Genomic DNA, 16,521 nt, shown 5'->3' with positions numbered 1-16,521 from the left:
TTCCTCGGCTGATCTGTTATTTTCTCCTCAGTGAAAATTTACCAGTTAGAAATGTGAAGAGATTCCTGTTTAAAAGGCCTGTTTTTTGGACAGGCTCATGAGGAGTTGCTGGAAAAACTAGTGTTAACTCAAAAAGAGACGGCTGAAGCAGCACGTCACATCAAAGAGGTTAGCAATACTTCGACACGGCTGATTGATTGTGGGGTCACTACGATGAATGCAAGATTCCCGGTGTAGACACAGGTGCCCAATATGTTATCAGTATGGGATTTTCTTTTTTATGTGTCTTCCAGTTGACAGATCTAGCACGGACTCAGATCGAAGGAGCTCTTGCTGTGTCTGCTGTTGCGCCTGAGTCTTCGCTTCTGACCGAGCACCATCGGTCCAAGCATAGCAAATCAGATTCTGACAGGTAAGACCGTTCCTGGAAAAGGCCTAGCTCACCAATACATTGATTAACTACGGTATAATATTATACAGATAAAAACTAACATGGACTTGAATTGAATCTGCTTCCAGCTTCCAGAAAGAGGAATCAAGTCGAAGTCTCAGTCATACTGACTCACGACCCGTGCAAAGACCCAACCTCATGTACTAGCACTCATTCACACAACACCAATCTCACTAAATCACAGTGGACCTGAGGAACAAATAATAACTTGCGATCCTCCCCACCCCACCCCCTCGTTTCCTCAGACACGATAGCTGTCCCAACAGCCCTTCACACATATCCACAGAACATATCCAGGAGGTGAACAAAGAAGAAACAGAATTGGTATGGAAGAAAGAAGGTGACAAGCGGGCAGAGAGGGAAGCAGGCAGCAATTCAATAGAGGAGGAATGTCCCACTGTGGATGACTCCCTCTGCAGTGAAAGCATCCCCTCTGTAGCTGATGACAAAGGTACCACATAAAAATCATATCCCAGTGAAATTGAAGCTCACAACTCTGTATTTGAACAGTATTCTTGCGTTCCACCATGATTTAAAATGGACACTGCGCTACGCTTGTCTCGTACTCCCAGAGTACTCTTTCAAGTTTGATTCGTCGAGAACGGAGGATGAGGTGGAAGAGCGCTCCTTCAGCTCTCTGCTGCCGTCTAAGGTGCACCGTCGAAGTTCTTTGGAGAACAGGCCACACCGCCACGAGAATTCAGATGATGAAGCTGCAGATGACAACACAACTTTGGTCTCAGGGGCACATCATGCTACAAAGGTGAGAGGCCTGTTCTATCATACAGTTTTGTGTGGCCACTTCAATGGGCACGCCCGAGCTTCGCTTCACTCACAATGTGTTGTCTCACTCACGTCTAATTCTACTGTGTTATCATTCGTTTTGTTAATGTATAACTTGGCTTTTGTGCTGTTTAGAGTTTCGTTTACCGAACCATACCCTCAAATAATTTGGCTTTTTCTCCCACAGCATCAGAATCCAAATATGTCTTTTTCTGGTGGAAAGGACAGCTTCTCCCGGTTCACTATGGACATGGTGCGTCAACACATGAAAGATGAGGACCTGCGACTGCAGCATCAGAATGCTCTGCTGCGTCTACGCCAGAAAGCTGTCAAGGAAAAGATCAGAACTGAGCTGGCGTGGCTGGAGCACCAGAAAAAGCAACTGAGGAACAAGGGCGAGGATGACAAATTGCCACCTATCAGGAAGAAGCAGAAGGGCCTTTTGTTAAGACTCCAGGAGGAACAGGTACTTGTCAGTTAATATCACACAAGCATGCTAATCAAGTGACCCATACCTTATCGCACTTACATTTTTTGAATATGTTGTTACCCTAGGCCGAGATCAAGCGTCTTCAAGAAGCAAACAAAGTAGCAAGGAAAGAAAAACAGCTGTTGTTGAAGCAGCAAGAGGAGATTGAGCGAATGAGGAACTCAACACAGAGACTAAAAGAGCGTCTCAAGTCTGCTGGTTGTGAAGTGCTGCCTGTAAGTAGTACAACAGTTATTCATCAGTGATCGACTATAAACACCTAGTCAAGAAAAACGTATCAGAATTTTTTGCTCTAATTTAATTTAAAAAAGTCTTCCATTTGTTCCCAAGGACTCTCTAGTGTCTGAAACGCCGGTGTCAGAAGCAGCGCCTTCCAACATGAGACCTACCGATGACAGCCGCACCCCATCGCCATCCCCTTCCGTCTCTGCAAGTGAGACCAGCAGCATCATGCAGAAGCTCAAAAAGATGCGTTCTCGCATGGATGAAAAGTAAATGCTCTTTTTCATTAATACACTTTTACTGAATTTGTTTTTGGAAACCTCCCTCATCTTTGTTAGAATTATCAACGCTGAGTGTTGAGAGCTAAAACCTGATTAGAAACAAAACAAATTGAGACTAACAATCATTCAATAGCACGTACTCTTTTTCTTGTTGTGGATGGGAAAACAAGCTTGCTCCATGATCCCCTTTTTAGACTAGGCCAGCTTTCACGATCACTTACTACTGTGTTGGAGGATAGAAGTTCAGAATTTTAATTATTTTCTTTAGGGATGCACTGATACCAGTTTCAGTATTGGTGGCGATACCCTACATCTTTACTTGAACTCGTAAAAGTGGTCCGATACTACGACATCAAAACCACTCTGACCTTGACATACATTCCAGGCTGGACCCATGTCAACCATGTTGCGATAATGTAAGGTAAAAACAGATGACACCGCTAAAGCTGACTGCAAATTTTGCTATGCAAAATGGATGATCTAGAGTGCCGTCCCTGTGCGAGTTTTGGTGGCGAGTTGTCTTGCAAGCATCAAGTTTGTTGAGCCCTGTCATCCGCTCTGCTACGCATTGCTCAGCTCCGGCCGAGTCGGCCTTGCTGTAGTCACAAAGGCTGTTTTTTTTTTAAGAAGAAGAAGAATTTTTGGGAGATTGTGGGGAATTTTTTTTTTTTTTTTTGCCCAATGCATTTCAATGAACGTCAGTTATTCGGATTTTCACCGTCCGCGAGCCGCGTCCCAACCTCCTACGAACAGCTGGGGGTCGACTGTAATGACAAGTTGCTACTTTAAAATAGTGTTAAATTTGAGTGAAAAATGCCAATTTTAAGAAAAGTTTTTGTTTTTTAACAGTATTTAATTAAAAAAATAATAATTTTCATTACAGTGGACCATACTTGCAGCAAAACATTAAGCATTTTCCGGGACAAAGGCGCAGCGATTTATGTGCTTGCGGTCTTTGCTTGTTTCAAGCTACTGGGACGCCGCCTACCTACTCTGCTAGAGAAATAACTTAATTATTTAAATGTGGTTTTGTATAATTGCTATATTCAATAGTTTGGAGCTGGTTCTTTTGAAGGTGGAAATGTCATCCCAAGGTGTGACTTCTTAAAGACAAAGAAATAGCTCCTCCAGCAGACTCTTTGGTGCGCCGGCCGTTATGTTCAGCGATTCAACTGACCTTCTTATTTGAATGTGTCGAACAGTGAGCTGGAGGAGATGGAAAGTTCATACATTCGGCGACACAATTTCACTATGGCAATGGTAGTCTGTCCGTCTCTTTCAATTTCTCTCCGCTCATGTCACGAAGTTGCGCTCTTTCTCTCTCCCTCTGTCCCTTCTCTGCACCTGGCTAGCGAGGCGATGACGTCGGCCACTTCGTCATGAAGCTGTAGGCACGGGAATCAAGAAACTCTCAAACTGTGGGAGCATTTATCCTCATTCTGCAGTTAGTCATATGTACACTTGGCATTATTATTATTTTTTTTATTATTGGCTGTCTTGTGTTTTTAGAACCTCAATTTTGACTGCATCCACACCATAGAACGTGACAGAGTTTAGTTTATTTTATTCCGGGGTTTTTTTTGTTATAATGGTTATTTTTGTCCCCTATAAACAAAGTTGAATTTAGCTTGTCATAAGAAGCCGTGCAACTCTTTGTACTTACAGACCTGCATGTACAGTGAACCAGCAAATGACTCAATAAATCAGATATGGTGCTTTGATTGCTTTGCCGATATTTGGATAACTAGAGCAATTACAATGGTAATACTTATTTTACAGTAACGTGACATTATTCCAAGAGACAGCAAGTACATAATATAGAGTTTGATGCTATCAATGATATCGCTACTCATTAGACTAGCGACCGGAGGTTAGCACGCCGTCATATCCCACTTGCGGCGATGGTGCATGTATAGTCCATTGCGAGGCTTAATGGCATTATCGATTATCTTTACTTGATATCAATGAGTACTCAAATGTAAGTACTTGTACTCGGTCTGAAAAGTGGTATCGGTGCTTCCCTAATTCTTTCTGTTCTTACTTGTTTTTGTTGACCAGTAGCTGCATGTGATTGGAATTAATCTGGCTTTTTGTCTTGGCTACCAATTTAGGTCATGTGATTGCAGAGTCTTTCACAGCCGAGTAGTTAAAATACTTGGGTTTATTTTTTCTGCAATACAAGACTTCACCTTTCACTGCTGTCATTGTGGCTCTTTTAGCTAGGCGATATTAGCCTTGCAGTTACCTGTAGAGCATTAACTTACATGAATGGTAATTAATATGTATTTGGAAATATTGTAACAGATAAAACAAACAGTACTGACATTGGTCAATCTTTTATTGGGGAGCTTTGTTCTTGCCCATGATCCTCTTAGAATGAATTATTCTTGTGTTATTTTATGACCACTGGCCTGCTTTTGCTCATTGCTTCCTCACCTTTGTGGACTGTGTCTAAAATAACAAACTAACAATCACTTTCCCTCAATTTCATAGATTTATCGCCGTTTCTAATATGCATCCTCCCGAAACCACCATGGCGGCCCCTTTTGTGCATAAAATTGTGCAAACACGTTTATGATTAATGCATGCCTCAACAATTGAAAAATAACTGTACTCCAGCGGGCAGTTGACTGTTTCCAACAAAACACTCAAAACACGCGCTCATGTGGTTCTTTTCTCTCCCTCTCTCTCCCCTACTTGTTTCTTTCCCTTTGTCCCCTTGTTTTGCTTTTTTGTCAATTCCATTCACTTTTTGTTTCTCCTACCTATCCCGTGTGTGTGTGTGTGTGTGTTTGATTTGTTGGCTTTGTTGCATGTTTGTGTGTTATAGACACTGTTCTCCCGTCCACTGCTTCTTCTCTGTGTTCACGGCCCAGCACTGGGCCTCCCTTAGTGTCTGTCTTCCCAACCTTCATCCTAAATTCCAGCTCTTTATCTACAACCAGTTGGACAGGTACTGTGTAGTTCTCCCTACATATTCCGCCGCACTTGCACCTAGCGTGGGCCCCCGCCCACAACTCACATTCACCCTCCTCCCTCTTCCAATGGAAAAGCTTCTGTTCAACACTGGCACTGGGCCCTCACAAGGATGTGGTGGAGAATGATGTCTGATGTGATGAGTTTGGGGTTTCTGAGGTTTCAAGTTTTTTTTTTTTTTTTTCTGTGCAGGATGGCATTTGTGGTGTTTTAAATGTCCAAGGAAAGATGTGTTGAAATAAGCGAAACTTTTGACAACTTCACGCTGGATTTTAAAACGTTTTCTAAGATACTAAATGTAGTCACACACTACCTTTCTAAAGCGAGTCTAGTAATGGGCAGTGGCTGACTGAAGGTCAAAGGTTATGCATATTTTCATTGTACCTTTCCTTGATGGATGGGAAATCTTGACTGCATTCTGCAATCTGTACTCGTTTCTGTGGTGTTGAATTTAAACCATCCATTTTCCTTCTCGGGTTACAGGTTTTACAAGAGTTGCAGATTCAATTTGTTTATACTCCAACTGTGGTAGTCATTAATACAAAAGGTTTTAAATTAAACCACACTGTCGAATGGAATTAAAAGAATTAATTTTACAAAGAGTGGAGCAAAGGTAGTCGTATCTCTCGTTAATGAACCCAATCTATCTTAATTGTCCCGCTATTGGGTAACTGTTGCACAGCTTGGGCTAATAAGTATAAAGCCATTTTCTGTAAGAGAAATGGCTGATGATTCTTCAGTGTCTGATCTGTCGTCAGTTTGAATTAGGAGAATAGAATAACCTTTAAATTAGATGAAGAATAAATAGGCGTAACAGCATTTGTGTCATTGAGTCGCCACATGAACCAACTTCTGTACCAGACTGGGAGCCTTTATATTTTTTACAGTAAAGTACTTTCAATTGGTCACGGTAAATAAACACTGAAATGAAAAAAAACAGGGTTGTTGAGCTTTTAACATTCCATCGTCAAAGAGCGCAAGCAATTTTCAACACTTTATATTGGTCAATAATTTTGAAATAAAAATAAAATACCCACGTGGGGACTGATCAGCATTGATTTGTGAAAATAATATGAATTTTTCGAAATTTTAACAGATTGTTTCAGCCTGACACAACCGTTATGCAAACAATTTTACTAAATGTGTATTTATGCTTACATTATCTCAGGGATTCCATTTGTTTCTCAAATCAGCTGTTTTTTTTCTTGCTACTCTGTAATCACCGTTGGGTCTTCCTCACTCGTATGACTGAGTAGTTGGAGAAATACTTGTAGACAATGTAAAGCATGTCTGAAGTGAGTTTGCTGTGAAAACGGTTGTCTTGGTGATTTGAACCTGCCTGCCTTGAACTTTTCGCTATGCAAAAACGTCTTTCTCCTAAATTGTACCTTGTTCATTACCATTTTCCTGGTTTGAAAAACTAACTCCCATATTTCTTCTGTCTGTAATCACATCTTAATTTTTCTCCTTTCTTTCCCTCCACTTCTTCGTTGCATTGTTCTTTTGCATTATTCCTACCATCCACCTATTAGATTCCTGACTAAACGGGAGCAGCAGTTGATGCAGAGGCGTCATCACGCTGAGGAGCTGCTGCAGTGGAAAAAGCGTCTTGATCAAGAGGAGGCAGAGGTCCGAAGGATAGAAAAAGAGGCCCTGGCTAGTTGGGGAGAGAGCAGCGTCATATCGGAGAATCGGAGCAAGGCAATCTCGAAAATTATCCCCAAGTCCAGTCACCATCGAAACTCCAAACCAAGAGCACTTAGTGAGAAAGGTGATCAAATTCTTTAATTGTCAAATAAGTGACTTGTGATTAATATCAACAACACTGGTCAACAGTAAATTTTAATCAGAGATTCTTTGTGTCTCTGAATGTGTTTTTAACACTAAATTTAAGAATGGCTTTACTTTTTTTTCTAGAAGGAAAAAAATCTACTTGTTGCCGATACATAACGTTTAATTCATAAATATTACTAAATATGAAAAACGAGGGCAAATTCGGCATCATCACAGCATCTAGAAAAGTTTACTTCTATCTCTGATTAAAAAATGTTGTAAACATTTGTTGACCAGTGTAATTTGTCTAATACAAAAGCATCTGACGTTATACTAGGGGAAAAAAATTGACTATTCTTCGTGTGGTTTTATTTTCAGAGTATGTGACTGAGGACGATTATTCCTCAGCAACATCCGAGTGCAGTATACAAACAGAAGGACACTGCCAGGAACCAAGAAGTCCATCCTCAGCACAACCTGCATCAGTGGCTGAAATTACACTTGCCTCTAACTTGAGCAGCCCTACAAATTACATCGAGGACTTTGCTTCCCTCACACTCAGCAAACAGGTTTGCACAAATGCATTTAGTTACTCTTAAGATTTTCTTCACATTGGATGTCTGTTAACATAAGTAACAAAATGCTGCATAGGCATTTTGATGCAGCATTTTGGTACTTACTTAAAGTTGTTGCACACTGATATTATCATTCGAAATTGATAAACAACTGTCATAACTGTCGTTTCAGTCTTCTCCAGTCAAAGGCAGCCACAATCGTGCCTCTCCCTCTGATATGAGCAGTGCTAGCAAGATGCAGCTTCACTCTTCCTTCCAAATGTCCAAGCAGGCCCCAAATAGGCCCACAGAAACACCTATGGCTTCACAGACGGGTGAGTTTGTTAACAACACAACTCAGGCATGTAAGCATTGCAACCTGAGCGCAGTATGATAGCTTTAATGTCGCTCCAAGAAGTTGGAAGAGGGCAAGTGGAAAGGGTGAGCATAACGAAGCTGCCTAGCTTGCATTGTGTAGTCAGTTGCAGGGTGATGGTGCAAGCAATTTCCACTGTGCAGCAGGAAAAGAGATCACGTGTTTCACTCAGTACAAAAAATAATAATGGGTAAATAAATTTACCAAAGCACCAAATTGATTTGGTTTTATCAACAAACTCAATCGTGAGTGTAACTCTAAATGAGTTTCTATTATTGCATTATGCAGAACTAGTTTGACAAGTAGCTTAAAAGTGAACTTTAGACATAAAGAAAACATACACTAATCCCTAAAGAATTAGGTTTAGATTCGAGTGGGACCAAGTTGGATTACACTTTGCTAATCACAGAGGTCTGATTTTGCTCGCACAATCTGTGAGGTATTTTTTGCATTTGCTTTTCAGAACCCATTTCAGAGCAGAGTGACATAGAGAGCCGAATCAAGGCCCTGAAAGAGGAGCTGAGAAAACGCAAGTCAATGGCGAGTCAGCTCAAGAGGCAGCAGAAGATGAGGCATAAGGAGCGCCTGAAGGCACAAGAAGCCAGCCTGCTGAAACAACTGGAGGTAAATTATGCATTTTATTCTGGTGCAGTGTTTGCCGTTTGTGTTTTTTCCTGACAGAGTCATATTTTTGTTGTCTATCCTTTTATTTTCAGAGCTATGACAACTACATTGGAAAAACTACGGCAGAACTAAACAAAGAACCTGTGCCAACCCCTCATAGCAAGTCTCCGAAGAAAAATTCCACCTTAGTTGAAGGTCAATCAGGCTCCATATCTCCTGTCAAAAGGTACGCACATTTGTAATCAATAACATTCATTATTATAAACCTGCTAGAAACTAAACCTAACTAAATCCATAATATTTTCAGGTCTGAAACAAGTGAAATACCTACTATGGGGCTAAATTCATCACTCCACCAAAGTAAGTTTTTCCTCTTTTCATAATTGTTTATTGAGACAAAACTGACGTATTTTGACTACATTTATGACAAATGTCTCTCCTTCATTTAGGTCATAATAGATCCACCTCGGCATCTGAAGAGCTCAATGTTGAAGCTGTGTCTCCATCCCCTGTACATGGCGGTCCAGATATCCTGACCTCGGGTCAGGAGACGTGTCAGTCACCCGACTCTACTTTAAGACCTTCTACTGAAGATGCCCATTCACAAATAATAGAGTCTGAGAAGGATGACACTGCGTTGGAATCACATTCTGCTGTAGCGGACCTCATCTCACACGCTAATGACAACCCCCCATCCATTGACCATTCCTGCAGGCTGGATTTGGACATCATCTCCTCAGTGAAAGAGGCACCGATAAGGGATGTCCCGGCTTCTTCTCCTCTGACGGATTACCAAGATGACTTTGAGTCATCGGTGCATTCTTCACCTAGGAAGGGGCAGCCTATTTCCAAGATGGACTCTGTTTGCCATACTGAAATCAAGTTGACCAGTCAAGATGAAGAGATTGAAGAGGAGATTGCTGAAGACTTGAGTCATTATTCTGTTACTAGTGGTGCAAGCCATGAATCTGGTCGACTACTAGATTTTCAACGAACCGAAGAATCTAACAATGACAATCAGAGCATGAATTCCATCTCCCCAGCACCCATCTCTCACCCTCACAGCCCTCTCCCCCTGACTATAGATGAAATGCCGAGTTTTAACATCGGGGACCGTGTTCTAGTTGGTAACGTCCAACCCGGGACACTACGGTTTAAAGGTTCCACCAGCTTTGCTGGGGGCTTTTGGGCCGGTGTGGAGTTAGACAAGTCTGAGGGGAGCAACTGCGGCACCTACAATGGAGTTGTATACTTTGAGTGCCAAGAACGTCATGGGATCTTTGCTCCTCCTGAAAAGATCACTCATCTGTCCGACAAGTTTGAGATCTTCACAGAATCTGCAGGACGCGACGACTCGTACTCTGATGTCGCGTCAGGACCATGTATGGATGAACATAAAAGTGAAGATGATATATCGGAAAAGATTCAAATTCTGGAGGGAAGTGAAGAAACCTCTCATAATGATGTATTGGTAGAGTTCACAGATATAGCAACTAATCTAGAGCAAAACCTCAATAGCCAGGGGCTACCAAACGATGAAACACACCTCGATTCGCATCTTCACAACCAATCCAGACCACAGAATGGTCAGGAGATAACCGACATACTCCAGGAAGAAAATGTGCTGGATCAGTACACGCCTCCAAGTAGTCAAGAAATTCCCATCAGTGAGAAGGACAACTCTCTTGACCAGTCCACACCAACACAGAGTCAAGGGATTTCTGCAATATCTGAGAAAGACGACACACTAGAGCAGCATGTGCCACCATATAGTCAGGAGATTTCTGCAGTAGCTGAGAAGGAAGAGGTCGGCCCAGATAACCAGTTGATATTTTCGGAGGTTTCCCATGAAAGTGGTGATCACAAGGACGTGCAGAAGGATCATATTTCTCCAGACACATTAGCAGACAAACTACTAAATAACGTTGTGATTGACACCGTTCAGCATTTGGTTCAGATCAAAAGGGCTAAAGAGCAGAAAATTGAAGCTTCCAATCAGATGAACCGAGGCATGGTCTTTGAGACAGAGGAACAAGGACTCGTTTCATTATTGGAACCACATGATGGTCTATCTTCCTTTGTTCCCGAAGATGAGCCGTCCTCGCCAGAGTTTTGTAACCGACCGGTGAGTCAGATTCTACACCTCAATAAATTGAAATTAAAATGTGATTGTAATGACCGAAAATTTTAATGTGTCAAATGTCGAGTTGATGAGTGTGTTCCAGAAAGTGGACAAGTCACCAGTTACAATATGCAGGATGAAAGCGGAGTAGCTTTGAATTTAACACTCAAAATTCCCAATATTAGCTGTCCATGTAGGCAATGAAGCTCGCTCACTACTTATTCCCAACACCCACACAATCAGATGGGATCAATTACAAGAGCTGTTTTTTAATTCTGCCGCTTGTTAAATATGTCAAATGAATGATCCTCACTTTTGATTAACAAACTGAGGTGTGTATTTAATAGTTGTTACCTACTTAGCTATACTATAGGGCCAAATATTCAAAATGCCTCCTGTACAAAGTACACTACAACTACACTAGTAAAAATATTCTTAATTCTGACCATTACTATCTTTGGAAAGGCAGGTGCTGTGTTGGGTGTCATTATAGTACGCATGTATATCTACTATAATAGAGTAAACAGTGATAGGAACTCAAAGCTCAACCGTTTCCCTTCCTTCCCTTTTGGTCAGATGCAGGGCTGACTAAGCGAGTGATTTTACTTGAATAAGTGATGTCGAAACCTATGAAAGATGGTGCTTTGATGGTTGAATAACAGTGTCAAAGAGTAATTTTGAGACGTAACAGACTGACAAATAGAACTTGTTGATTTGCCCTTTCCTATTGATTTTATTTTCAACCAAAGTCCAATGTCATGATGATCTTGTATCTAATTGAGCGTGGAAAGAATAGCAGAATGTATAAAAGCATTTTTCTTTTACAACAGGAAAGTCCAATTTTGGGGGCCAGTGGACAGGAAGAGCTTGCTAAGCGACTTGCTGAGCTGGAACTGAACCGTGATCTGCTGGACGAGCTAGGTGATGATCAGGATTGGTTTGATGAGGACTTTGGCCTCAGCTCACGTAGGGAACAGCAGCGACTCCAACAGAAGCAGAAGGACAACGAGACAAGGCTGGGAGTTGGTGTGGGAAGTACTGATACCTCGGCCGAAGATCCCCTGAGGGAACTGGTATCGCACCCAGTTGGGGAGCAGTCAGCGAAGACACCGCCAAGACCCGCACTCCCTCTTCCCCTACCTCCTAAACTGCCAGAACAACCTGTCATGCTGGTGCCCCACTCAGCTGGCGAGGTAGAAAAGATGGTCCATGTTGCCATTCAGGAGATCTGGAAGAGCTGTGGGCTTACAAAGGAAGGAAGGGTTTCACTATCACATATGGCCTGCCCCAAACCTTCCCAAGAGTTTTTGGGTGTTGAGGACAGCACGGAAGACCAGGAGGCCCTCTCCATCCGCAGCTACAAACAGGTGAAACAAAAAAACAGCTACAAACTGCACGCAACACTTGTGCTTCGTTTCTGCTGAATTACTGCAAACTGGATTTGCACTGTAGTATTAAAAGAAACAAAGGTTATGGTTGTCCTAAAGAAGAGATGCAATTTCTTTGGTAATCTAAAACAGTTCCCCGGGTGTTTAAATAATGTATATGTGATGTCCTTCCATCAAAATCCCCAAGGATCAAGAATTAAATTTCCATTTACAACAACCTATTTTTTAGTCGTTCTGAAATTAGCATGTTGTGACATCACAATTCGCAAAAATTCAAAAGGGCTCGCTCGCAGACCCATTTTTGGAATTCGGCAGCTAACAAAAGACGACTTTGGACTTAATTTAGTAAAGATTTACATGTACAAAAAAACTTGATTGTTAGAAACGGTATTTAAAAGATAGCGCTAACCAGCACCGCTGTCCTTAAAGCTGATTGTGGTCTTTTTGCCGAGTGGGCGGCTCAGGCAAAATGAGTCGTCTATACGGGTGTCAAATTCAAGGGCCGGGGGCCAGATCCGGCCCGCAACCTCATTTGATGTGGCCCACAAAGGCAAATCATGTGCATCAACTTCACGTTTCTTGCAAGTTGTTTTCACTTTTAACAACACAGAGATATGAGATACTGCAATGTGTTATTTGTAATCAATCCTCCCCTTTAAAATAATTTGGAAAATAATTGAACAAATAATTACTCACCGGCTTCTAATTTCAAAGCTAGCTACCTATCAATTTGTTGTGTATATGTGATCATATAAGGCAATCATACATTTATATGGGTCAGAGTTATAACGGTACACAATCTGTTCGAGTGGATCGACACACAATTGGTGCCCGTTATTAAGGCTCTTTCTAAGATAGCAACTTTAGTAGGTCACATGCACACGCCCACAAACTGAAGTTATTTAAAGTAGACATCATTCTCTTGTGCATGACTACCAAACAAAACTATTGTATACAAACAAATATATAACAAAACACCTGTATTCCCACAGGCTGTGTATGACTTGACGTGGGAAATCCTCCAGGAAATCTACGCTGAAGACCCCAATGCCAATCAGCCTGAGTGGGCTAAGCCACAGCGAGTACGACCCACCTTTTCCCACAGAGTCAAGACGCCAGGAGACCTCAATAAAGTGCAGGTATGATTTGATTTGCCTCCAAAACGCCACCACACATACGTCCTAAACATTGTTCCTCCCAAAATTCAAGTACCTTTTATTGTCTGTTGTTCAGGAATTTGTCACAGAAGAAGTTCTAAAACTTTACGGTTTGGCCAAAAACAAGAGTAAAAAGTTTGACTGGCAGAAAATGCTGAAATTCGGACGAAAGAAACGAGACAGAGTTGATCAAATACTGGTAAGTACACACAATTAGCATACTAGCCTGAAGAATAATGAATTGCCCAATTATAATCACAAATGGGCAAACACATATGCTCTCTAGCTCTCTTTACACAATTATGTCATTAAACGCAACCTTTTGGCAGTCCCACACAGTAGACTATTTAGGCTATTAGTGGCTTCATCGGGAGAAAAGCAGAAACATACTTCGTTTTTAGTTTGACTGTGCACAAGGTGCATTCAAGGACCGCCCACAACACAGGACGTTGCCAAACACTTCTAAAGGAATTACATGTAATTACACAGAGATTCCCCCAGATGGTGCTAAAGTAATAATTTTATTTATTTATTTTATGGCCCGAGCACAAAACTTCAAATACAGTACACTAGGTTTTTAGCAAATAATGTGGATTTGCAAATTTGGTAATGCTGAATTACGAATATGTAGGGTTCAGTGTAACTGGATTTTATCACAGCAAAAAGGTGGCTTTCTAAAATTAAGTGATGAGGAAAAACGAAATAAATAGCTTCCAATAAAGTTTATAAATACAAATATATATATATTTAAAATTTTAATAAAGTGGGAAACACTATAGCAGCTAAGCACCTCATTGATAACTGTTTATAAAAGTTTTGTTTCTGGTGACTAACCTTGCAGCTCATATGGGTAAAACTGAAAGTTTGCTCATGGCACAGACACCTTATCATTCAGAATCAATTGTTTAAGGAGTAATTCTTGAAACACACTTCGTTGCACCCCAACCTCTGCTCTGTGTATTTGCAGGTTCAGGAGCTCCACGAGGAGGAGGCTCAGTGGGTCTGCTATGAACAAGATGAGCTGTCAGTCAAGATGCAGCTGGCAGACAGCATCTTCGACATGTTGCTGAAGGACACCGCGCACTCGCTGAGTCTGATCGCCAAGAGGGCTGCCGTCAGTTGAATGAAATCCACTTTAAATGTAGTAAATGCGTACAAGCATTTGAAAAAGTAATAAGAGGCCGATAAACAACAAAAAACATATATATATGTGTATGTATGTGTGTATGTATATATATATATATATATATATATATATATATATATATATATATATATATATATATATATATATATACACACACACATACACACACACATATATATATATATATATATATATATATGTGTGTGTGTATATATATATATATATATATATATATATATATATATATATATATATATATATATATATATATATATATATCACACACACATATACATAGCAACTAATGTAAGTGAACAGTGATCAGTGGCACATTTTCTTTTATACAATCTACACTACAATCAGTGATGTCATTTTTCTTTTTCTTTTTTATTACAAGTCATTGTGTGTCAGGGTGAGACATTTGCCTCAAACCCACCTTGCTGTCAGTTATGCTCCCTTTTCTTCTTTGCTCGTTTTCCTACAAGACATGTTGGAATTACAACTTTGGCATCTTATAATGTACGTTTAATTTCAGTAACAGTAAATGTGTCACTGATCTGATACGATATTCTGGAAAACAAAGCTATTTTATTTTGTAAAAAGAAAAAAAATGAATAGGAGAGGAAGTATACTCTGGTATTGTGGATTATCCTGTCAAAATATAAAAGGAGAGTTTTAATGTACCGGTAGTTGTAAAAGCACAAGTAATATGAACGTGGCAATAGACTTTATGTCAAGAGATTTAAGAGAATGAAAAGAAAATTTTTACTATTTAAGAGTCACAATGATAATTGTGTCCCACTTTTGTGCTGTGTGTTAATATCAACACTGTGTGTTAATGGGAGTTTCCATACAGCCTGCAAGTAAAATACTACTGATTTCCTTTTAAGACTTTTCAGGCAATTCTTATTTGTTTCTGTTTACCAATATACAGCAGGTGTAGGATTATCTCAAGCAGACACACCACATGTGAGCATACACTGTGAAAGTGGGACACAAAAAAGAATAACGTAATGTACTCCGGTACTAAGATGCTGGATTTGAGCCTCATTCTCATTCGTCGTGTTTTTCCTTTCTACGACATAAGAGAACACCTGCTTTTCCCAAAGTGCACGCTTGGTTAGCACAGTGTCTCATCCTCAGCGCTGCGAAACATTTAAGAACGTTGCCAGGTGACGACGGTCAACCTTCAGTTCAAGTGCCTCTTTACGTTGTAAGAAGACTGTGTTTGATGGCTCATCATGTTTTGGACCTCCCTTGAATGTTTTTCCAACTGCTGTAAGTGATCCTTTTTAATCCTCGATCCTTTTCTGCTCTTAACTGGTGTACAAAGTACAGCCTCGTGACTTGAGTTTGGGCCTTATCGCTCCTGATGTGTCCAAGCTTACTGTTTGTTTTTAACCTTCTCATGTTTTTGTGCCTCAGCCTGATGTACGTAGACACAGTTGAGAGCGCTTACTATGACACAGTAATGACTCTCCAATTGATTTTTCAGGAACATGCCGTCTCTCTTTCTGCAGGCCTCGGTGTGACCTTATTTTGATCAAGTAATTTTTTTCAAGCTTGTTATGGGCAAGATAGCGCTTTCCTTTCTGACTCATTTTAAGATGAAGTGACCTTAACTTAAACCTGTTTCTACCCTCAATGGTTTTGGTTTGTTTTTTTATAGTCACTGGTTAGATAATGTACCAAAAATGTGACGCCAACATGAACTCTCCCAGATTGTCTTCTTGAATTGATTGATTGTATATTGGAGAAAGTAACCTTCTCTGTTGTAACTATGCAGTGCTTCATGTAGTAGACTGAACAGTGAACACCTTTTTAGAGCTCCCGTCTAATACTTTCATTGTCTTGGTGTAGAGGGGAGCCTTTTCTTCTCTGAAGCAGGAATTGAATCAACTTTTGGTCCTAGTTAGATTTATTAAATCAACCCCCATCCCGCCAATTTCCCCTTTTTATTGTTTGAAATGTCAATAAATATTTATATTAATATGCTGTGAGTGTGCACCAAGTGCACTTGGCTTGTACAATACTTTTTTGGGTGTAAATATAATGTAGCCTATCAGATCCTCAATTTCTGGAACCTCAGTGATTGTTGGCGAATGAACGGTTTACTTTGCAAACATGTACATAATATTTGTAGACTTCGGAACTGTAAATAAAGCTTTGTAAAGCAA

The 16,521-nt window shown here is 40.6% G+C and overlaps 1 protein-coding gene across 4 annotated transcripts in view; it reads left to right on the top strand.

The window, feature by feature from the left end:
• cep350 (centrosomal protein 350) overlaps positions 1-16,521 on the top strand; it is a 31,198-nt gene extending 14,677 nt beyond the window's left edge. For 2 of the 4 annotated variants that reach the window (XM_086047180.1, XM_086047181.1), the window contains exons 19-38: positions 94-168; positions 294-412; positions 520-591; positions 697-902; positions 1,024-1,214; positions 1,422-1,700; positions 1,790-1,939; positions 2,055-2,215; positions 6,736-6,974; positions 7,355-7,545; positions 7,724-7,865; positions 8,370-8,530; positions 8,623-8,756; positions 8,838-8,890; positions 8,980-10,655; positions 11,483-12,019; positions 13,033-13,179; positions 13,274-13,396; positions 14,165-14,407; positions 14,612-16,521. In XM_086047180.1, the coding sequence (XP_085903306.1) occupies positions 94-168; positions 294-412; positions 520-591; positions 697-902; positions 1,024-1,214; positions 1,422-1,700; positions 1,790-1,939; positions 2,055-2,215; positions 6,736-6,974; positions 7,355-7,545; positions 7,724-7,865; positions 8,370-8,530; positions 8,623-8,756; positions 8,838-8,890; positions 8,980-10,655; positions 11,483-12,019; positions 13,033-13,179; positions 13,274-13,396; positions 14,165-14,320 (4,812 nt within the window). In that variant the 3' untranslated portion in view covers positions 14,321-14,407; positions 14,612-16,521. Of the gene's footprint in view, positions 1-93; positions 169-293; positions 413-519; positions 592-696; positions 903-1,023; positions 1,215-1,421; positions 1,701-1,789; positions 1,940-2,054; positions 2,216-5,057; positions 5,181-6,735; positions 6,975-7,354; positions 7,546-7,723; positions 7,866-8,369; positions 8,531-8,622; positions 8,757-8,837; positions 8,891-8,979; positions 10,656-11,482; positions 12,020-13,032; positions 13,180-13,273; positions 13,397-14,164; positions 14,408-14,611 lie in introns of all 4 variants that reach the window. The other 2 variants (XM_086047183.1, XM_086047182.1) reach the window with 2 other exon arrangements.

This window comes from Filicampus tigris, chromosome 12, assembly GCF_054856515.1.
Source record: "Filicampus tigris isolate MCC_2025a chromosome 12, RoL_Ftig_1.0, whole genome shotgun sequence".
NCBI classification, from domain to species: Eukaryota; Metazoa; Chordata; class Actinopteri; order Syngnathiformes; family Syngnathidae; genus Filicampus; species Filicampus tigris.
The sequence above is the reverse complement of the archived record's forward strand: the minus strand, read 5'-3'. Positions and strand labels throughout refer to the sequence as shown.